Raw genomic sequence first — 23,040 nt, forward strand, 5'->3', positions numbered from 1 at the left:
ACGTTTTTCCAGATTATCTTTCCTGCGGTGTTTTTCACTTTTTCGGAGGATGGGGATGGGTTTGTGAGTGGCCAGCAGGACATACCCAGAAAAAATGTATCCAAGTATTCCTTTCCATACCCCCCACGGGGGGGGGGCAAGACCACTTCTGTTGAACATAGGAATTTGTTTGTAACACATGTTATGCCCAAGTTCTACTGCCCTTCTTGATTTTGTCTCTTTGACGTCTTTTTAACTTTGACTGTAAGCTCCTTTAATTTTGGCATGAAGCCAAGGGACCTTGATATGACCTTTCACTTAATGAAAAATGTAATTCACTCGTCAATCGGACGAAATTGCGAAAGCTGATCTTTCGTGGTTCACGCGTTGTTGACACGGCAACCTACGGTGCTTAATTCGATTGTTGTGAAATCATTTACGATCGAGTGCCATTTGCAACGCAACATCTGACTTCGAGTTGTGTTTAAGTCAACCTTGCCTAACAATTAGTCAAACTAAAAAACTGTGAAGAGTTTGCAGACAATTGTTTTCACTGACCCTCGTTCAGCGGTTACCGTAAATGGACGCAAGGCTCCTCGGATTTTTGGCGCGTTCTTAGCAACTTGTAAGTACAGCACCAACACTTCATTTGAATTCGATGTTCTCTACACGTTATCGCCTTCTTCTACAAACGAACTGTTTTCTTTTTTTATTCGGCACATTACAATCGGAAGCGATGTTGCTATTTAACAGAACGATAGGAATGCTTCAGATACGTAAAATTAAACGTGCTGTGTAGACTTATTTGTGGCATTTCTTGAAGAAAATATGAAAATAACAAATTCCAACGACTAATATGCGACCTTGCAGTATTCGGCGCTTGTTGACTTGTTCTTTTCGCCAACTGCAAGTAATTATCTGAAATATTTTTTTATCAGGAAGAAACATGAGTTTTCAATGGATAGAATCAGTCAACAGGACAATTTATGTCAATATGGTACATCTTAATACGATCATAATCTTGCCGCTTACGAAAAACTGTCGACAACTGTCGGGTAAACAGTGATTTGGCGACTGTTTCATTTTGTTTCATGTTCTAAAGGCAAGGGGTCTGAAAATTTTGTGAGGTTCATAACTTGTAAAAAATAACAACATATCACTTGACTCCTTTCCTCAACAAATTTTTTGAACCGATGATTGCCTTAAAACAAAATTTCCAATGCAAAGTTTTCAAATAATAATTTTAGGTTTTCGTTGTATGCGCGTTGAATTATTTTTCCCGTAATATAGGCACTTCCAAATGATTCCACTTCCAAAACTCCACCAAAACATCATCCTCGTTTAAAACGACATCTTGCCATAAAATCGCCTTCATTGTCAGTTTTCCAGATTTGTTTTTCTAAAAGTAATCGGCGTTCAACTTCTAGTAACCCTAACTGAATCTGTCGTAGAATTTACAATTGCATAGCACCTCGAAAAACATCGTCCTGCCGTCTAGTTTATAAAAATATTTAGCGTAAGTGATTTTTGTCGTATTTGGAAAAATTCATTGGCAGGTTGACAAGTAATCTAGAATGCCTAGCAGAAATGAGAAAAAAAAAGAAAAAAACAACAACAACAACAACTATATCTACGACACACATGCATCGTCACAATTTCTACCCATGTCCAAGAATGTCCGCAGTTAGTGACAGAGATCGAGTGCAAATCATTGGATTAAGTTGCTGTAATCTTAAAATCCACTTTAAGGTTCCAAACTGAAAATAGCCATCGGCGTAAACAACTTTTAAGTGGTCGAAATACCAATGCAGTAAAATTTAGAGTGGTTGCGCAACAAATCTTTGCAGCGAACAACGGATTTTACTCGAGTCTAACTAGTTTTATTGGTGTATTGGTCGAATTTCTTCTAAAGCCTCCGTTTTTGTGTTGTACTTTGCTACAAAGCTTCCTGACAGAATTCCGTCTAACATCAAGGATTCGCCGTTGTCAAGTCAGCGAAAACAAAATTCAGACAAACGCTACACGCTGAAAATACAGCTTGGTTGGAATGTAAGGTTTATTTTTCTTTGTAAAGAACAAATACCCAAATAAATTTTTTAAGCTTCAGGAATAAAAAGTGATTTGACTGCATGTATTACTGGAATATAGAAGTCGATACTTTGTGGTGGAGGTAAGCAGTATTATTCAAATTCTTCAAGGCATTTCAAATAATTCTGTTGATTATGGTTTCTGTGAGAAATTGTTTTAATCGATCGAGAAACGCATTCCGTGAAAAGGTGAACAAATGTAACTGAGAAACATCGTCGGATCTTTCGAATAGCTGACACTGACTTAACAAATACAGAAAGGCGGTAAGTTTCTAAAATAAACTGTGGTGTTGCATGGTGAGACGGGTAAAATAAGATAATTTGGTTTTATCGACTAAGTTGGTAATGCGAAAATTTTCCGCGTATACTGACTACTTGGAGCTTCCGAGAGGTTCGAAGATGAGAGTAAAAAAATTCTAGAAATTCCTTAGGGGATGGGGGTTCTTCATAAACCCCCTGGAACGGAAATTCCGAGGGAATGGGGGATTAAAAAGAAAAACCCTTCTGTAAGGGGTATGGATATTTTCTGGAACTGCACAATTGACCTCCGTTGAGTTTTCTTTTCGAGCGTTAGCTTTTTGTTAAAGCGAATGGGGGGTAAGTCCCCCTTTTATATCCTGTTAACGACGACTTAGCCCCCGTTCCCTCTGAAAACCACGCGATTTCCCAGAATCCTCCGAACCTTCCCCCCCTCCCCTCGTGATTAAAAGGGACCGGTCACCGATGACTGGAATTTTTTTCTTAGATGACTTTGTAAGTTAAACGCGAACATTAATCATTCGAATTCATTCAATCGAAAATTTGACTACGTTAAAATCCGATATTTTCAATAAAATCGCTTCTCAAATAAAGTATGTCTTTTGTGACTATTTTTTTTACAGCTTCTGTAGAATAACAACTGAGAACGTACGAAACACAGCGCGCAGACGTACCAGGAGAAGGAAACGTTTGATGACGTAATGCAGAATGAAGACGAGAGGTCAGTTAGGTTGATATTAAAAGTTCTTTTCCCCAAACCTTGTACTCCGAGTTTTAAGGTGGCTCGTACCGGTTTTCGCCTTTTTGATGGTTTGTAACTTTGAAAGAATACAACAGAAAGACTGACCAAGGCCAGTTGAACACTTTTACGGGGTTGAATTATATAATCATTGGTTATCCAAAACTAGGTGTCATTTCGTCACTAGCAGTTTCCATGGCAACGCTTTCATAGGCTTATTCAGACGCATTTTTTAGCTTGTGGCTTAGATAATTCGAAAACTAACCCGGTGACTCCATGATTTTTTTCAGTGATTGCTTTTGGCACTTGAAAAGGAAAATGCACAAAGATTTTTAATTAAAAACTTCTACGGAGCGGAATTTCAGAAAATCTAGGAAAAAGGCAATTTTCAGACATCGCAAATTTCCTTCCGTAGAATTTTCTATTTTTTTTTTCTGATGATTCCTTTCGACGTTATTATCATATTGGAACAATAAAAAGAAGGGGTCACCGGACTTGTTTTCATGCAATAGCTTTCGTGAGTTTAGCAATTTCCGCGCGCGTTCTCGCGCATTTAAAAATCTGGATTCTATAGGATTAAGATCAAGTGTGTTTTCGGAAGTTGCTGAAATTGCCCGAGTCGCTGCGCGACTCGGGCAATTTCTGCAACTTCCGAAAACACAAGTGATATTAATCCTTAATTTTACGAGGAACCATGTGATTACTTGTTTATAATATAAGGGGCAAAATGTTTTCTAACTGATCTCGCGCAAAACGGGACGCCATTGTTACAAAACAAACAGAAATTTCTTTACCTTGACAGCCGTTGCTAAGCGATTTTCAGCCAATCATTTTCAAGTAATTTTGCCCGGGGCAATTACAAAAATTAAGAAAAAATGCCCTCTGTCTTGACTAATCACAATTCAGTAATTTTGCCCCTTATATGATAAGGTAGATTAAAGTGTTTAGCGACTAGTTTGGATGCGTCTTTGTCATTCCTTTCTACGTCGCGAAGGTGTTCTCGGAATCGATCACCTAGTCATCTTCCTGTTTCACCGATGTATATCTGAACCACTTCTACGTTTCAAGTCTTTCTACCTAAGTATAGTTGTACATGAGAAAGCTCATGTATTTTTCTCCTCCGATAAAACGGAAAAGAATATTGATCACTCGTTCAATCTTTATGTCTCTATTAAGTGTTGAAGACTTTGATCTTTCGCTAAGCCCCCTCCCTTTTATTTAATCACTTTCACCAGAGTGTGGTGAAGGTCGCACAACAGAGCGAGGCTCCAAATTAAGTGCGCCCAATATCCCACCTACCCCACCCCAGGGGAGGACATCCATCACGCAGTAATCTCGTGTGTGAAAAATTAACGTCTCCTACCCCAACCCTGCAGGAGACGGAACCTCCATTTAATCGTCCCTATCCGAGAAGACTAGAATATCTAACCATTTCCTGATGTTATAGGAAGGTATCAAATTCTTCTCAATTATTTTAAGACCCTGAGTGTTGGTCCGGCCGGTACTCGAACCCTCGACATCCCGCACAACGACGGTCCAGCGCTCTATCCATCGAGCTAACCGGGAGGCGGTTTGAGCTAACCGACTGATTTGCGTGCAAAAATGATGAAAATATTACTGAAAACCTGTCAGCTAGGAGATTTAATCGTAATACGACCCTTTCATCCATTTTTGAGTGGACGCCCTCGTCTTCTTTTAATTCCGACTTCCGATTTGCATCGTTTTCCAATTGAACAATGTATTTTTCATGTAAACACAACGCCTTTTGTCTCCTTGCTTTCTTGAAACTCGGTGTAAATTTATGTACAATGCGATCAAAACTGACAAAGTTTTCTTTCTAAGTAAAGCTTAGGATGGCATGTAAGCTTTTGTTCTCCGTCCAAACATTTGCACAGTGCGCTGATTATGCCAGAGAACTAATCGTGGCCTGCATTTTTCCCTCGTTGTCTTGGATATGAAAATAATGTCATTAAATCCGATTTATTACTCCCTTTTGATCTTTAAATGTGGCCTTTGCCTTTATAGCTGATTGTTTAAGGATGTGCCGTGGATTCTGCGGTTTCAATATAGTTAAGATAGTTTTCGGAATTTTTCCGGAGGATCGCTTTAGGATAATTTTAGACTGAATACTTGACTACTGATTATTATTGTAACCTTTTTTGCTCAGGCCCTAAAGGTCCCATGAAAAAGGAGAAAAAACAAGTATAAAACTTACTAAAACTACTTCGAAGAAATTAGAAACCAAAGCAAAGCACAATTTTTTTTTCGTTAAAAGGAAACCTGTCGTCAACCTTTGTAACACTTACAGCGCTTGACGTGTTGCTACCTTCGAAAAATTCAAACAATAGAGATATAAACAAGCTTTCGCTGCCGTTGTAGACTGGTCAAAATCACATGCTTTGAGTTTCAGAGGAAGTCCATGTGTTGCGACCTGAAATGTTAGTCAGTGTCAAATTGCAACTGCGATTCAATTTTGATCGCGATGAAGTGTATTTTGCAATAAAAACAAAAAAAATAATAAAAATGCGCTGAAATTCTTCTTTAAAGTTTGCAGGAGCATACTACCCTGAGAGTTAACGTATTTCTTGTTTTTTTTTTTTCACTGTTGCCTCGGTAACGATGTATACAATCGAGTGTATGACCCCACGGAAAAAGTATATCATTTGATTCATTCTTGCGAAGACCGCAATTAGCTGATAAGACCTGCGGTAGCTCGAGGGCATTCACACTAAATCACCGTGTCGCATTTCAAGACTGGTAAAAACAGCGTGGGAAAACAACGAGGGTTCCTTTTTTTATGTGTAAGTGTCGAAGGCAAAAACGGGAGACGATTTGTCTCTTGCTTGTCATAAGCAAGCAATTTTAACTTCGCATTGGACGGTTCACGTTTACCAAACTCTACAGATATGTCGCAAGAAAATCATAGGCCAAGAATATCTCAGACTGCCGTGACGATTCGTCCCAAGTAAGTAGATTGGTTTCTTTCAAACAGTAACGGTTGACATTGTCAAGTTTGTAGAGCTGTTAACAGCTCCGGACTGACGCACAACCGTATCTTATATAGGATGGATATATCAACAAAGTTGAAATGGTAAATTGGCCACCGTAATGATTACAAAAGCTGACGTTTCGAGCGTTAGCCCTTCGTCATTCGCTCCGACGAAGGGCTAACGCTCGAAACGTCAGCTTTTGTAATCATTACGGTGGCCAATTTACCATTTCAACTTTGTTGATATATCCAAATTATTTCGTTACTCCCACCGACGCAGCCCCAAACAGTTTCTTTCGAAACTGTCAGCCTTTTTTCATTCGTATCTTATATAGTACGCCAGCCTTTTTAGATCTTTTGAATTGTCTGTGTTGATAATTAACAAAATTGCATCAGGTCCTCAGCATGATAAATCAGATTTTTTTATGAGCTGAAAGCGTCATCAAAGCGCACTTCATGCAAAGGGAATCTCAACGTGTTCGTAGCTTTCAGCTAATTTTATGACAACCGTTGCTCACTAAGTACACCGTTTACATGTAATCATTTCGTAAGTAAAGGGATGGTCGTTTCAACACAATGGTACATGCGTGGGTTATTTGTTCTAAATTTAGTCCCAAAACGGCTGTTTTCAATGTGTTTTCGTAACTACATATCGATCACTTATCGATCTCAGTTTTTGAGATTTGCACAGTTTTGAGAACATACTCGAAAAAGTGGTATAAAGCTGAAGTAAGATAAAAAAAAAATGAAAATCGGGAATAAAAGGTGCGCACAATTCGCTTTAATTGAGTTGTGTGGACAGAGAATGTTTGTTTTTCTTCTGTAACATTATTCAAGTTTAATTCTGCATATTGTAAATGGTTCCTAATTCCTTTCACAGTTTAACTAACAACACAAGATTACTTGCTTCGTTAATTTCGGACCTGAGCACAATCTCAAGGCCTTGGCTTTTCGAGAGTTCATTTCCTTTATCGCTTTAACTCCACAGAAGTTTCTTCCATGAGCCGGAAGCCAAGTTCTTCCTGTTGTCCTTTTTATTAGCTTTCCGGCAAATGTCTGTTCTTCTTTGTTCGCAAAACAGTCTCATTTTTTCACTGGGTTAAGTTTTAGCAAAAAATTGACCCCCAGACCTAACGCGGCTGTTAGTAGAACAAGTCAGATGATTGCGAAGTTTCTGCTCGAATCAATTTTTCTTGTTTATGGATTTGTGAAGGATTCGTCTAATTTCGGCAACCTCTGAATTTTTTAAAGACTTTATTGTGATTACATCGGTCAGTTGATTTTCCTTGAGATCTACAGTAATGTTACTTTTAATGACAACATATTGAAGATCTTTTTAGAAATCTGAACACCATACTTTGGATCAATAATCTAATAAGTCAACGTTTCGCTGTCGATTTGCTGTTGTTGAAGTAATAACACCGTAACCATGATATTCTGTTCTCGGAAGAGAGTTAACGAACAGGAAGGAGTGTTTACCTTTTAGTATCGATGCTTAGTACATGCTAGCAGCTGTTAGTCCGGAAAGAATTTTTAACGACGAGTGCTCCTTAACCACACGACCAGTAAAATCAGTGTTAACAGCAAGTTTCTTTATGAATGAATTTCGTCATTGTTCCACCGTAAACTGGACTGTAGGCTCTGCAAATTGTGTAGGTATCTAATTTCCGAAAAACAGTCAGCCTTAAAACGAAATTTCCGAGAATTGTTTCCGATAATTCATTTCATCTGATATTCCCAGTATGTTCGCAAAAAGTTTGCGCGACTTAGGGACTGGTAAGAGAATATTCTCCTAGGAACTGGTAATAATTCATCTCCTGGGGGAAGGGGGGACGCGGGTTAGGTGGATTTTGGTTGTGTCACGATAAAATGAACCTGATCCCCCACCTTGAAGGCTTTACGACATTCTTAACCGCCCCTTCACACTCCGTTGGTGATTACTGATCCCCCATCTGATTCCCCTGAAACCATGTGATACATTAAAAATCCTCCGACCCCGTTTCCCCCGGGATAAATAATGACCGGTCCCTCACGAGATCATATTGCCTTTCTTGCTGTGTAAAAGAATTCTCAGTTTCAAATTGCACTTACACCTTTGCCGTCAGATGTTTTGAAAATATTCTTCCAAATCCATTGTAAGCTACAAATAATATGCTTAAAAAATGAATTCCTTAGGAATGGCTTTGGATAATCCCCTCGTTAAAATTTTAAATGCACGAGCGTTTTCGGTGAGTTAGCGCTATGTTGGTGTTCAAACGCTAAGTTTGAACACCAATATAGCGCTAACTCGCCGAAAACGCTTCAAAATGGCCTGAGACGCTAGGAATCAACAAAGAAAACAACAAGGCAATAAGGTAAGCCCATTTTATCTCAAAACAAGACATTTTTTTCTCTCTTTTAAGGCAAACCGATAACATCCCATACAAACCTTTATAAATATAAAACGTTGCGCCACACAGTAAGAGTCACGTCCGCCTTTCTAGTAGTGAGCTTGGGCTGCCTGTGGATAAACTACGTTTTGGGGGGAAATATATCTTTTTGGATGGTAAGCCTTTCAAAGTTTGCGACTCAAAGTCGATTTTTGTAGACTAAAATTATTTCCATTAGGTCGTAGTAATAGCTAAGTATGATAAATATTGTAAGAAATAGACAACTTTTTTGAGAGATGTTTCGGAGAGAAACATGAGAGAATCGAAATGAAAGGGTCAACCTTTGCCCTTGAATTCTGCGGGGGATTTGTGGCCGTGGGTACATTTTAGCTCGGGATTTTTTATTTCGTTCGGGAGGCTGTCTAGACAGAAGTGTTCGGCCTTGTCTTCTCTTTAAGAAGAGAAGACCAGGATTAAAAAAAAAAACGATTAAATCAAGTGAAATCGGTAAAATAATGACACCAGGAGCAAACAACACACGTATGGAATAAGGCAAGCCATTTTTATTTAATATTTTCCCTTTTAACTATCTTTATGGATATCTTGTAGAAAATCCCATACAAATCCTTATCAATCGATATACAAATTGTGTTCCTTGTGTGGTTCTCAAAGAGAGCTTGGGCCGCCTGTGATGCCATCTTCAATCAATGAGTAACAGAACGTGAGTAATTATATAACAGACAAGTAGATGAATAAAATATTTACAGCGAGTACTAATTAAAACGTGACACCAAACATCAAAGGTGTGAACTAAAACGCTAGAAAAGGGGTATAATGCTGTAATTGTTTGTTAAGTTCAGGTTCTATTTCTTACAAAACTAAAATTATTCTTATAAAATCACGAATTAAAGGTCGCGTCAATAAAAATCGGTTTGTATGGCAGATAGACGGTTTTATCCCTTTAAGAGTATCTAGTATCTATTTCTCCTTACAATATCACCCCTAAATCACACATTAAGGTCAGGAGAATAAAGGAAATGATCACCAATTTAAGAAGCTCTAGATTGTTTAACAAAATTCTCCCTTGTCAGCACCTTAGGAATGTATAGAGAACAGTATGGAGAATATGCGTATTGATGTTAGGTTGTAAAGGGATAAATATCAGTAAGTACCTTCATTGTGAGTAAAGGGAGGACAAAAATATTCTAGTCGTTGCATGTCACTGTTTGTCAGGGCTTAATCCCAAAATAACATGTTATCTTGTGGCAATTCGTTAATAGAAGCGCCAGACAAAGATGAAACAAAGTCTAGTCAATCAGTGTAGCGAAATATTTTAATCCGATTGCAAGATTATGCAAAGTGTTTTTCACGGGCCCGGGGATGTTTTTGAAACTCAATAACCTCTGTATATGGCGTACAGTCAATCAGTCAAAGTCTAGTCAATCAGTGTAGCGAAATATTTTAATCCGATTGCAAGATTAAGCAAAGTGTTTTTCACGGAGCCGGGGATGTTTTTGCAACTGAACAACCTCTGTATATCAATGGCGTACTGGTCAGAAAGCCGCTTGACGACATGGCAAGTTCATGGAGAAAGGTGAGCGATAGGAAAAGGTTTTGTATCCTGAGAACAAAGTTATGATTGAAATTATGCTCTTTCTTTCTTCGACTGATAAATACTTGAAAATATCTTTCATAGCATAAACAAAACACTGCTTATATACCAAAGTAATCGTTGGGCTTGATAATCAGCAAGAGAGTTTTCGCCTAGTTTCAGTCGAAATTTCTGACGTTAAGTCACGTAGATCGCAACAGAGCCAAATTTTAAGAGAATTTCCTTTTCTTTTAAAGAGTGTTTTTGAGTCAAAGCGAGCTGACATCAAATTCTTGTACGTCCAGCGACTTGACCACCCTTGATCATGCGTAAAGTAAATTATGCTCTTTTTTTTCTTTTAGTTTCGTTTCATTTCGTTTCCAAACCTTGGTACATGCTACCAAGGTTTGGAAGAAAGAATTGAAGGCTAAGAGATTTGGAACTGGCTCTACACCAGCATCGTCACCCCTTGGGGATGAAAAGTGAATTTCATTTTTCTTCTAGAAATTTGCAATTACTAGGTCGAAGGCCGCATGACGAAAATTGGTCTTCGTTTCCACACGCCTTCTTAAAATGAAAAATACAAGTACTTCAAAACGCGAACTAAATCTTTTTTCGTTTCCATGAGTGAATTGTCCTACTCTTTGTTGGCAAACAGATTTTGGACAAAAGCTCTCTTACGCTGTTGTCAAAGACTTGCGAAGGTAATTTGTCATTGAATTTGTTCGCGCGAAGTAGACCGTATTAAGCCTGAGGGATCAAAAGCTATTTGCTCCTCTAATTATGTCTGAAATCCTAAAGATATCAACTTAGCATTCTCCGGTAAAAGATGCTGATACCACTTTTCGCTGTACGTATAGAATGCTCTTTGTTCAGTGACGGCGTTTTAAACAATTCGAAGTATACAATGAATATATGAAGTTCATATATTTTAAACTTCGGTATTAAATACGTATGATGCACGATCCTTCGCAGTAGATAGCGCTATTTATGCAATAGCGAAAAAATCAGACCTGAAAAAAATCAGGCCTGTACGGGATTCGAACCACTGACCTCTGCGATACTAGTGCAGCGCTCTACCAGCGCTCTACCGCTTTATCATCACGGGTTTATTACGAATCAACTTAACGGCCTGCTCTCAGTTCACTTGTTAGCTCAATCGGTAGAGCGCTGCACAAGTATCGGAGAGGTCAGTGGTTCGAATCCCGTACAGGCCTGATTTTTCTCAGGTCTGATTTTCGCTGTTGCTTAAATAGCGCTATCTACTGCGAGGATCGTGCACCATATGTATCTAATACCGCAGTTCAAAATATATGAACTTCATATATTTCATTGTATCTGATTTATCACTTTCACGGGTTTATTACGAATTAACTTAATGGCCTGCTCCCAGTTGGTCAATGATACTACAATTATTTGTATGGTTTTCGCTAATTCCTAATTTGCATGTCCAATTCAATGCACTTGTCGTAATAAATATTGGCCGCACGTTTACTGAAACGTTAAACAAAGTATAGCTTCCTCAAGCTGAAACCTTTCAGGCTACGCCGATGGGAAACAAGAGAAAATATACAAAGATGCAACTCGCTATGTTGGTAACACATCGTGAAGAAACTAAACGTAAGTAATTTAGCCTTTTTTTCAGCTGCTAAATGGTTATGTAAGCCAGCTGAAGTGTCGCTGACTTCTTCGTTGAACTTAAAATAGAAACGACGTATAGTGTAAATTAAGCTTGTCGAAGACTGATAGCATTCCATCTTTGATCATCTAGTTTAGCTGTCTTCCGCCATTAAGTACTGCCTGATTACAGTTAAGAAAATGTTTGCGCTTCGGGAGTATAAACAAAAAGCAACGTTGAAGAAATACGTGTGATGCACGATCCTCGCAGTAGATAGCGCTATTTATACCATAGCGAAAATCAGACCTGAAAAAAATCAGGCCTGTACGGGACTCGAACCACTGACCTCTGCGATACTAGTGCAGCGCTCTACCAATTGAGCTAACAAGCCAACTGGGAGCAGGCCGTTAAGTTGATTCGTAATAAACCCGTGAAAGTGATAAATGAGATACAATGAATATAAGAAGTTCTTATATTTTGAACTGCGGTATTAGATACGTATGATGCACGATCCTCGCAGTAGATAGCGCTATTTATACAATGGCGAAAATCAGACCTGAAAAAAATCAGGCCTGTACGGGACTCGAACCACTGACTTCTGCGATACTAGTGCAGCGCTCTACCAATTGTGCTAACAAGCCAACTGGGAGCAGGCCGTTAAGTTGATTCGTAATAAACCCGTGAAAGTGATAAATGAGATACAATGAATATGAGAAGTTCTTATATTTTGAACTGTTGAAGAAATGGTGTATTTATTCTGCTGTGTCCATCAAAGCGCTAACAATGCAATGATGTAATCAGTTTATTCGTTGTTGATATATCAAAAATTACTTGCTAGTTATAACGGAGTTACACTTATAGTTAGAAACGAGGGAAATATTCATTCCGCGCAAAAATGTGTTTGCCAACAGCAGAGCAATAAATCTCTTAAGAGCCAGTAAATATACACCGAGGCGACAAAGCTTCTGTAAATTTCCGACTGAGTGCGAAGAGTTGACGCAATGGGGACATTCGATTGTCAATTTTCTCTCCATCTGATCAATGTTTCCAAGACAATTATCGTTTGAATAAATTAAATTTTCACAACATTTCCGCAGGTTGTGATTAATGTTTGAGAAAAGACTTCCTTTACAATCATTTTCCCCCACTCTGTTTCCCGTTCGCTATGTAGCTGTTTCCGAAGTATGATAAATTATTCCATGTTTTGGGATGTAAAAAATTGTTTAACCTGCATGTAGCGAACTTCCGCTGACTTAGTTGCTCCGAGCGAAACTTAAATTTTTACCAGAAATTTCTTTAATTCCACTTGCATCTTGACATGTTCCTGACAAGAAAACTTGTACTTAAGGCCGACATGTCAATCGAAACACTAGTTATAATTTTGAAATAAATCGTAAACGCAACATACTGTAGAACATGTATGTTTGCGAGATACTTCCTTGTTTCAGAGCAATTTTTTTTCATTTTTCTCACACTTAATGTATGCAACAATTAGATATTTAAACAAAACGAATTTGACGGTAAGTACTTCGGTTGTGTAAAATTATTATCGATAAGTTCAAGCATTACCGCAGAAAAACCGCAAAAATGAAATAAACTTTGCTCTCTTCTCCTCCAATTCTCAAATCATCACTCCCGAGAAAAATGCCGAAAAAGTTTCTCAAAGTTAGTTCTAACGTTTTCACTCTTTGTGCAAATGCCTGCGAGCAAGTAGTAGGTATTTGGAGTTTAAATAACAAGTGTATTTCGCGTTGCCGTGTGTCTGTTCAGTTCACAGATGTCATCAAAATGTTGTAAGAACCAAAGAGTGGCACTCGAGACGCAGCAGAGTGTGTCACAGAATAAAATAATGCTCTAATTTTTGATCCAAGTGTAGTAAGAGTGAATCCGTGGGAGTGAATGATAACCAAGTCACCGCATGTACTGTTGTTCTTTTTAGCTTTCGTAATCACCAGAGAAGGGAGACGCAGGAGGCCTGGATGGCATTTCAGAGACAACGTCCAATTTTAGTTCCGGGGACTGGTGCTAGAAGCTGGCCTAATTCACGACCCGCTGGACGTAAGTATAAACACAGGCTTTCTCATCCCGAGCCTTTAAGGAAGACTTTTGTCAACCTTCTCTCGGGAGACGCGATACCAAATGGTTAGCGCGCTTGACTTCTACAAAGGGAAAGGTTGTCTTCGAATGATAGCGCTGTGTTCTTTCTCGTAATTGCCCTGGAATCTCTTTAAACTCCCTCATGATTTGTCCTTAAACTGAAATTAAGAAGGCTGTCTTATTCGTAGTAGAATTGGAACGTTTCGACTAGAGCCAGTTCCACTCTTACGAAGAAAACTCCGATATAACCGAAGCATCTGACTTTACTTAATTAATTGCTAACTTTGATTATACAAGGTTAAAATTCCTTCAGCATAATTCATTTACAAATAAAACCTCAATTCTGCCGAACTAATCTAGCCAATAAAATAAGATAAAACCCATCATGCCCTAAGACTGCTTTTCAAGGACACCGTGTCTCTTTTAAAGTTTTGATGACGTAGCCTGCGTTTGAATTCATTGAAGGAAGCCACAGATCGTAGATCTCGTAATAGGCTGTACCACACCTCAACAGCTTTGTAAGAAAAACTTCTTTCTAAAAGGGTTAGTGCGGGGCTGTAGAAGAGCCATTCATTTACGGAATTCCTCAATTGGTACTAAGGAAGTAACATCATTTTTAAATAAGCTTACCGATGGGTTTCTTGTGGCTCGGTTGGTAGAGCATCCAACCATTAAATCTAAAGAGAAAGAAAGGGTCTGGTGCTTAGTGATAACTCTGCTTTCTGCTATTTTCACTTGACTATCGTGGGAAAATATTTCACTCTTACAGTATAATTCATAATATTTTTCAACACTCTTCCATCGACCCATATATTTCGTCGCAATGGACCGCTCATTGTCTATCGCTTGGGGAGGAGGGGTCGGGGGATTTTGGTTTGTTTCACTATAACATTTACCTGATCCCCTCACTAAGGCTCTGCACAATGTTCATGCCCCACCCCCCACCCCCACCTTCCTCACCTCCCCCACCTCATTGGTAGTCGATCCTCAATGGTCTCCCCTTTATACTCTGTTGGCGTCGACTGAATCCCACCGTTGTCCTTGTAAACCATGTGATCCCTCCAAAATCCCCTGCCCTGCTCCTCCCCCCCCCCCCACCCCCACTCCCTCCCTTTCAGGCGATGAATAATGACTGGTCCCTGACTAATCTCGTACCTAATCTCGTGTAATTGTAACTGAAATGTAGGGACCTTACAACCGCTTGGCCGTGAAAAATCTGGGTACGAGAGTGGTCAATAAATCGGTGTCTTTTTCCCATCAGTGTCCACGTTAGAAAAGGGCTTCAACAGACGCGCAATGTCCACCACGGAATTACGCTCACGAAATCTTCCACCAATGGAATACAATGTGCGGGTAGGGAACAGGAAAGTTGGAATTAGAACCGAAACAGCAGATAGGGGACAACAGGCTTGGGCTAAGACATGGGCTAGAATGCGTGCAGAACAAACTAATGTGCACACAAAAGGCTGCACAAATCACGAGCGACCAAACCCAACTATGAGCCACCTAGCAAACACAGGATTAACATCTGCGAGCAAGAGGAACGAAATCGTAGCGATGAATGAAAAGGAAGCCATGGTTTACAAGAGGCTAAAAGGAATATATGCCAATTCTACAGATAAGTCAGTGAGGGCGCAGAGATTAAAAGACAGTATAATTTTATTGCAGTCTAGAACACTACACTCTGAGATAGACCACAGTTTGAAAGAGTACAAGAAAAGGGAAGAAGAGGACAAGAGAAATAGATCAGAACTTAAACGTCTGAGAGAAAGGTATTCGCGCGATAAAGATCGCCGGAATAGAAAATCTTATTTAAGTTTAAACGCGTTAGAGTCACCTCAAGTGTCACGCCATGCTTATGGGCTACCCGAGGAAGGACAGGAGCATCTGCAATCAGGCGTCGCACAACAAGCTCGGGAAAGGTTACGTGACATTTGGAAAAGTGCTTTGAAGCGGGCCGCGTTGGTTGATAAAATGATAAACATGTGGACGCAACAGAAAGTACCTTTACCTGAAATTAAGATAAGACGACAAAGTGTGTCCCAGAAAGAAGTTAGAATGCTGAGGGATGAAGAAAATAGAGAGGACAAACGGCGTCGTAACTCCATAGAGATGGTCAATCAGCTTGAAATGGTTTTAGGAGAAATAGACGTTATGTCCACGGGTACGTTTTTCAAAGCTTATTTTTAGATGTTGTTTTATATCATTGTTGTATCATTCCAGAGTTTGTCTCTCCGCTGTTTAAGAATTCAGCCAGTCTCACAAAACGCACATTCTGTCTCCCTTGTTAGACCGTTTGTCAATCACACTGCATCAGGGCAGTGGACAAGTTAGTCGGTCCCAGTTTTTGAGTCAGTCACTCGGTCAGTCTGTCCGTCGGTCGGTTGTTCGAGCAGTCAGTCAGACAATCGTTCGGTCGGTCATTTGCCAGGTTGTTCATTCGTTCCTTCGGCCGTTTTTTACGGTTGCCAATTTACTTTATCAACTCAGTTGATAAAACCAAATAATCTTGTTACTCCCATTGACGCAGCACTATTGTTTCTTTAGAAACTTCCCCTTCGTTCAATAGTCAGTCGGCTTGTATATTACAATTCATTTATGATTCTAAATTTATATTTCAGTTGTGTCGGACTCAGATGAAGAAGGCCTTGAAGACGATGAACACGACATTGTTTGATATTGCAGAAAATTCTAAAGTTTAATTTAAAATTAGTTTTTATCACCCAAACTTTACCCATCTCTACAACAAATGTGGCGAGGAAATAAATGAATCATTCCAAAGCTTTTCATCGTCCGATTGATGACTTAATCACCTTGGTGATAAAAAAAGAAAATTTCAATTGATTGTCGAAAGCAAACCGGCCCATTTTGCTTTGGTTTACTTTACTTTGAGATGTAATATGGTCCAGAAACCTCAACCTATTTCCCAACCAATCAGATTCAAAATGCAGAGCGATCGTGATTTGGTCACCCGTGTTTCCCCGAGCTTCAAACAGTTGGCTTATTTTTAATTTACTTGAGTTGTCATCGCCTCGCAAATATTACGTTTGTTTTTCAGCTCTAAGTGGTCGTATTTTATTACTTTGGTCAGGTTTGGTTTTACAAGATCTATCTTAAATGTCCTTGTTATTTCAAACGAAAAGTTTATATTTTTAATCTGGCTTTAAGGGCACATTGAAAAAGTAACGATTTAGGTTTTCATTTAAATGTATAATTTATTGAATAAAGACATATTTTTTATCGTTCTTCTTTGTAACCCGACCTTAAATTACACATTTTAAGAATTCCGAGTTGTTAAAAGGGGGTCTTAATAGGATGATGGCTTCTACGGCCAACGGTCACAATTTAGGCCATTTTACGACTAACCCTAATGACACTATGCAAAGAGGAAAAAATTTTTTACGGTCTACTTTTTTTACAACTCGCGGTTAAAATTTGACAACTTTCCTCTAAATGTGTTAGCAGATTTAGGCATAATAATTAACCCCCAATGAGACCCTAGCCTCTTTAAAGACGATTAAAGATGATTTATGGAAAGAAAGAGGTCATTTCTTGATGACCATACCGCTGACAGGGAGCCAAAATGACCCAAGGCTGTGGATTGCTCCTCTGGCGGGAAACTTACACCGCTGCCCTTAGTTTAGGTTAGTCTGATCACCATGGGCTCTTTCTCCACAACGTGGCAACATTATTGAGTCATTATTGAGTCGACATGCATCAGGCGACTTTTGGTGGTTGAATTTGACGATATTTTTCAACTGAAATTTAGAACGAAGGTCTTCCTATCCACAGAAGTGAAAGTCTTCACATTTCTCGTAATTTTGAGACGATTTGGCGTTTCATTTCACCTCGTTGTACAGTCCGTGTGAGCCATTTTAATCGTGAGTTCTTAAGCACGGAGGTTAAACGAAAGGAGAGGTTTTGACCACGGTGCAAGTGCACAATGTGGAGGAAATAGAGGAAATGTCAGGTAAATGAAACTTTCTTTAACGCAACTTAATGAAAATTCATTATTTTACTCATAGGATATGAATGACTGCACATCATTTGCATCCTGCCATGACAAAGGTCAGCTGCGCGACGTGACATTTCCACGCTCCTACGGGAATGTTTACATAGCGCCAGTAGGATTTTATTAACGATTCGAGTTTACTCGTCTTCATACTTCTTCGCTCTTCACTTAAGCCACAACGTTGCGTCTAAAAAGGGTTCAAATAACAGCATAAGAGACATCGTAGTATATACGTTCATCCTTACGAACTGGTATGATTATTCTTTGCTGCCGCACTTTGCGGCCATCACATACACGAACTTTAAAACTCAATCCAAATAGCAAACGTGGGATAAATGAAAAAAAAAAATTAGTGGACAAAATAAAAAGAATTGGAAATATGTGTTCGTTCCTTCAAGGATTCATCGACAAATTTTGTGCAATTTTTTAAAGCTGGATTTGTCACGCAAGCGTCAGCAGTGACGAGCGCCACCTGCCTCTGTTGGGAGGGGAGGGGGGAGTGGTATTACCGAGTTAGAGAAGTCTACCTGTCAGACCGAACGCAGTCAGAGTGTTTGGTCTGTGGGACGACCTTCGTTATGGCAGAGACCTCCTATGATTCGACTCTAGCCATGTTTTGCACCCTGCAGTATGAACCTTTACGAAGTTGTTCTTGTGAATCGTAGCCTCCGTCCGCAGTAATAAGACTAGGGACTATTAAAGAGGAAAGAGACGACCTTTTTTCTCCATTTTATAAGTAAAGATATTTAATACATTTAAAAAGGGAATGCAATTTAAGAAAATTGACTCACTAAAACGCTTAAGTCGTGAATTTGCTAAAATAATTCACAAATGCTTGCTATTGCAATTAAAACTGTGCGCCACCTTGCCAAATATGGCAAAGCACTGACAAAGAGGCTCAGATGGGATCTTTTGCGTCACAAGGGGAGGCTCGATTACCAACCGCTGATCGGGAACATGAGCCCGCTATCCTTTCCCGCAAACCCCCATATGTACTTACAAGGACGGATCCAAGAATTTTTGATCGGGTGGTTCAAACAAACTCAGAAACACAGCATTTTTAACTATTTCTAAATAACTTGAGAAATACTACAAGACAAATAAACAGTAAATAGTTCATACTGTGTAGCAGCATGCGATACTGTTTTTGCAGCAATTTGGGTGTTGGACACGTGGTAAAATGCCCACAGGTCTAATGGGAAGGAGAATCCGGATCCCCTCAGACACTCCCCCTGGAGTTGCCATTGCACCAGGTTGAGCCCCAAAGGAGGTGTCACGTTTAATTCCTGACTACAATTGCTTAAGATTCCAGGGAGTGCAAAAAATCATAGGGATATATTTATTATCAAATCTTTATGTGTTCGCCTTTAATTTTTTCATTTTTGTAAAAATACTGAAACACCTCTTTAGAAGGAATTACAACTTCCAGTTTTTAGAAAATACACAGATATTGTTGGGCACTTGGGTACAAATTGTGCTTGGGTTTGATTTTGAAGCTTCTTAATGTAATTAAGATCAGGTTCTTGTGAGGCTCCATTCACGAGCCCGTCCTAATATCCAATTGGATCCTGAGTGGTGTATAAATCATCGTGTGCCATTTTCCGCGAAAGCACCACAACTAACCACACCTTACAAATAATTATAATTCCTTAGGAAGAAAAGAAAATATCTGAGAAATAACTTTTGCTTGCAAAGAAACTTGTATATGTTTCTTTTAATCATCTTAAAACTTACCTGAGCCCTTTTAGAGTAGAAATGAATCATTCCTCACTTCTAAAAGAAAAACATTTTTTGAAGAAGAAATATATAGCAGATATGTTTACCAGATAATATTTCGCTTTCGTTCTACTCTACTGACTCTTTACCTTCGACTGAACTTGATCTCTGCCTTTAGTTGTTGTCAGAATGCAACAGAAATTCCCGTGGGAGTTCATTTGTCATCATGCTGAAGTCGAACAATCGATCGTTCAATACAACCAAATGTTGCCGATTATAGAGTCTTTTTGTTTGCTATTATTAGAACAATACAGCCACCACTTCGACGCTGACAAACCCGTAATCTTGTCCTACTGACAAAAGATCGGTACATGAAAACTCCCTCGTAAACGTGGAAGTTACCTGCACTGAGGTGAATATAAATATATTTACAGTTCTCGACTTAAAGTTTTACTCTTTTTTATTGTAAATAAACGCCATAATCAGAGGCAAATTTCAACATTGAGAGATCGGTTACATTTCTCACACAAGTTAAGAGCCCCTGTGAAAAAGCTCGTTCATAAATCACTTAACTCAATTGAACGCAGCATTTTCACGCTGATACTAACAATACTGGCCGTCGGAACAAAGGACTCATTCAGATGAGGACCCAGTTAGGGAACAAAGGCGTTTTAATGTCCCTGGTGGTTTCACGTGTTCTACAGTATGTGACAACACTGAAGCTTGTTTTACCACTGGCAAGAAGTCTGGTTGAACAAGAAAAGAAGGTTTCTCTGCTAAAAAAACAATACGAACACAGAGAAAACAGCAAGATATCTTGTAAAAACGAAGCGTCAAGCGAGCACAAAGATCTTAAGAAAAGTGTGAGAGAAATGGGTGGCATGCAACATTTAACAGCTAACCTTCTTTCTTTTAGATTTTCTTGTTTCTATCTCAGATGCGGCCACTTTCATTATGATATTATATTATCCTGTCACAATTATTGTAATGATAACAAGACATTTAACACTAGACTAAACTTCAAAAAATGGGGATTGTTCTTTCAAATCAAAGGACCTTTCGATAGTTTTATCAGTTCATGTGAGTGTTTTGTCGAAGATCCTTTCCCCCGTATTAAAGAGAGGGAACATATCTTGAGATTTAGCAGCTTGAGGTTGTGTTCCTTTTCTTAACAATTTTCAGTTTTACTCGGATGATTTCAATTTTAAATTAGCAATCTGGATGGAAGAAAAACATGTTAATTCTAACGCCAGTGGACGACTTTTTTTAGTGAGTACGAAAGCCTCCGACCAATTTTGGGCGCTTTAAAGTTGTATAAAACGACAGGGCGCCATTACCGCAATATATGAAAGAGCACCGCACAAATGTAACTTTTAACAATAATATCATTTAACATGGTTTTAATGGATAACATTTTAGCTTGCTATTCATAGATAATTTTTAGGGAATATAAGAATTGTTGTAATTTTGTGTAACAACGCATCGTTTAGGAGCAATCGAAAAGAGTGCGAAAATAAACGCTTGTTATCAAGTGGTAACGTTAGTTTTGCAAACGCTCGATCTTGTGATTTTCCAAATGTTCATAATTACAACTCGTAGTACTTGCCAATTCGAAATTCACTTTTCGAGCTTACCGGTATTTCTGAACGACCGTGATTTTCAACTAAAGAAGGGACTTAAATATTCTTTCAAAACAACATTAAAATATAAAAAGAATATAAATATATTAACATGTGTTTAATCGATTTCAGCGCTTTGTTGAATCGAGTGCTTGCATGATACTCCTCGAAACAAAATACTGTAAAGGCTGGTTTACTAAAACGAAAGTAACTTTAATTTTCCATTAAGAATATCCAGCCGGAACTTTAAGACGTGATGATAAAACTGAAATGAATAAATATTTAATAAATGCAGTGCATTAAAGAAGTAGACAATTTGCCTCGAGTTTAGAGGTGTTTATTTTATGTTTTTTTGGTTGTCTGTTGCACGAGTTTTAAGGGAACGCTGGACCGAAGCATAAGTCACGTGACTTCAGGCGACCGTCAACTTTCCACTGATGACCGAATAAAGTTGGATTGTATAAGCTTAACACAGACAGTCGCTCTCTGAGTCGCAATTTGATAAGTATATAAGTGCAATCATCCCTTTTTTTCCACATGCGAGATCATAGCTAAAGTTACAGCAATCGAGATTTAGTGTTCTTAAAAATGCTGCAGCGAAAATAAATCGATTCGATCAATTATCGATAATTTCTAAAATGATTTTAAAAATTCGAAAGAAACTATTAAAAGAATTGATCAAATAAATAAAAGTGTGAATGTTGAGAAGTTAAGTTCTCCAAAGTGGAGAACACTGATATCTTTCCTTCAGTGTCAGTTATGAGAATTTTTCAGTCGATCAAATTATCTTTCGCAGGCGATTTCAAACAAGCGAGTGTTGTTGTTTTAAATAACCAGTGCATCTTTACAGCCAGGTTGACACTGAAAGCACATATACCGGCTTTTAAGTTGGGAGGAGCTCGTTCAAATGGGCCCGAGTTTTATCTACGTTTATTATCTATGAGCGTCGTAAGCTGGTTAAAACTAGAAGTAACTTTGATTTTATCTCTTGGAGAAGTTAATTGCGACACGTTCTTGTTCTTTGTCTCTGTTCATTTGATCACAGCTGTGAGAATTCAGTATTTCAATTCGTGCTTTTATACCACTTCCTGAAATTTCACCCGGTTAGAGACAGTTTAAATTAGTGTTGTCCACAAAAAGTAAGCTTTTAAGCTTTCAAAAATTCTGGTCTGACGTTAGCATCCTTCATGCATGCAAAAGTGCGCATTTCGACATTCAGATTGACTCGTCAAAATGTAATTCCCTTTTTATTCTGCGTTAAGAAACTTTAAACATCGTTTGCCAATGATGTTAAGGGCAAATGGCGATGTTTGCACTATGTTTGTATTTTGTATAAACAAGCTTATGAAAAATGTACGGGGATGTGATTGTGAAACAGCTAAGTCCAGATGGCCTTTTCCCATAGTGAAAAAAATAGAAATCTTATGTCCTATAAGACGGAAAGGCGTATGTATCATAAATCTTTTATTGAAAATCGCTCAACCATTTACGGCAAGGAGAAGCAAAGATAATGCCCGCGAATATTCTACAAAAGAAAAATAAAAACCTTGCATCATGACGTGATGTAGTGATTGATTGGCAATAAAATCCCATCACCTGTGCGAACAAAAAAGAATAAAATTAACAATTATTAAAATCAATTTTTACCTCATGTTAAAGCCGAATCTGCCGCGATTTTGTACCGATTTTGTACCGATTTTGTACTTGAAGCAAAACTTTGTCGCCTAAACATAATACCGAATGTTATACCTCTTATTACTGATTCGCGAACAGCAACTTTTTCTGAAGCATTTTTTCACTCGGGTATACGCTCAAATACCCCCCGGTTTTGTTTTCGTTCAGTTCCATTATGGTAAAATCAATCGGATCTTTTTACTCGCGACAGCGGGTCATCTCGCTCAATTTACCCGATTTTTACTAGTGATGATCTCACTGTAAAGCTCCCAGTTATGGCTTAATGCATATT

The 23,040-nt window shown here is 38.7% G+C and overlaps 1 protein-coding gene across 8 annotated transcripts; it reads left to right on the top strand.

Annotated features, from left to right (window-relative positions):
• The first annotated feature begins 48 nt into the window (after positions 1 to 48).
• LOC111337047 (uncharacterized) lies at positions 49 to 16,972 on the top strand. 8 transcript variants are annotated; one of them, XM_088763590.1, is made up of 5 exons: positions 49 to 2,149; positions 2,948 to 3,045; positions 13,570 to 13,688; positions 14,989 to 15,891; positions 16,349 to 16,972. In XM_088763590.1, the coding sequence occupies exons 2-5, from the start codon at positions 3,026 to 3,028 to the stop codon at positions 16,402 to 16,404; spliced, it is 1,098 nt and encodes a 365-aa protein (XP_088619716.1). In that variant the 5' UTR covers positions 49 to 2,149; positions 2,948 to 3,025; the 3' UTR covers positions 16,405 to 16,972. The 8 variants fall into 8 exon arrangements, with proteins under 8 accessions (XP_088619716.1, XP_088619722.1, XP_022799005.2 ...); XM_088763596.1 differs by having other exon boundaries at positions 49 to 604; XM_022943270.2 differs by having other exon boundaries at positions 49 to 3,045.
• The last annotated feature ends 6,068 nt before the right edge of the window (positions 16,973 to 23,040 follow it).

Source organism: Stylophora pistillata, chromosome 1, assembly GCF_964205215.1.
Source record: "Stylophora pistillata chromosome 1, jaStyPist1.2, whole genome shotgun sequence".
In the NCBI taxonomy this organism is placed as follows: Eukaryota; Metazoa; Cnidaria; class Anthozoa; order Scleractinia; family Pocilloporidae; genus Stylophora; species Stylophora pistillata.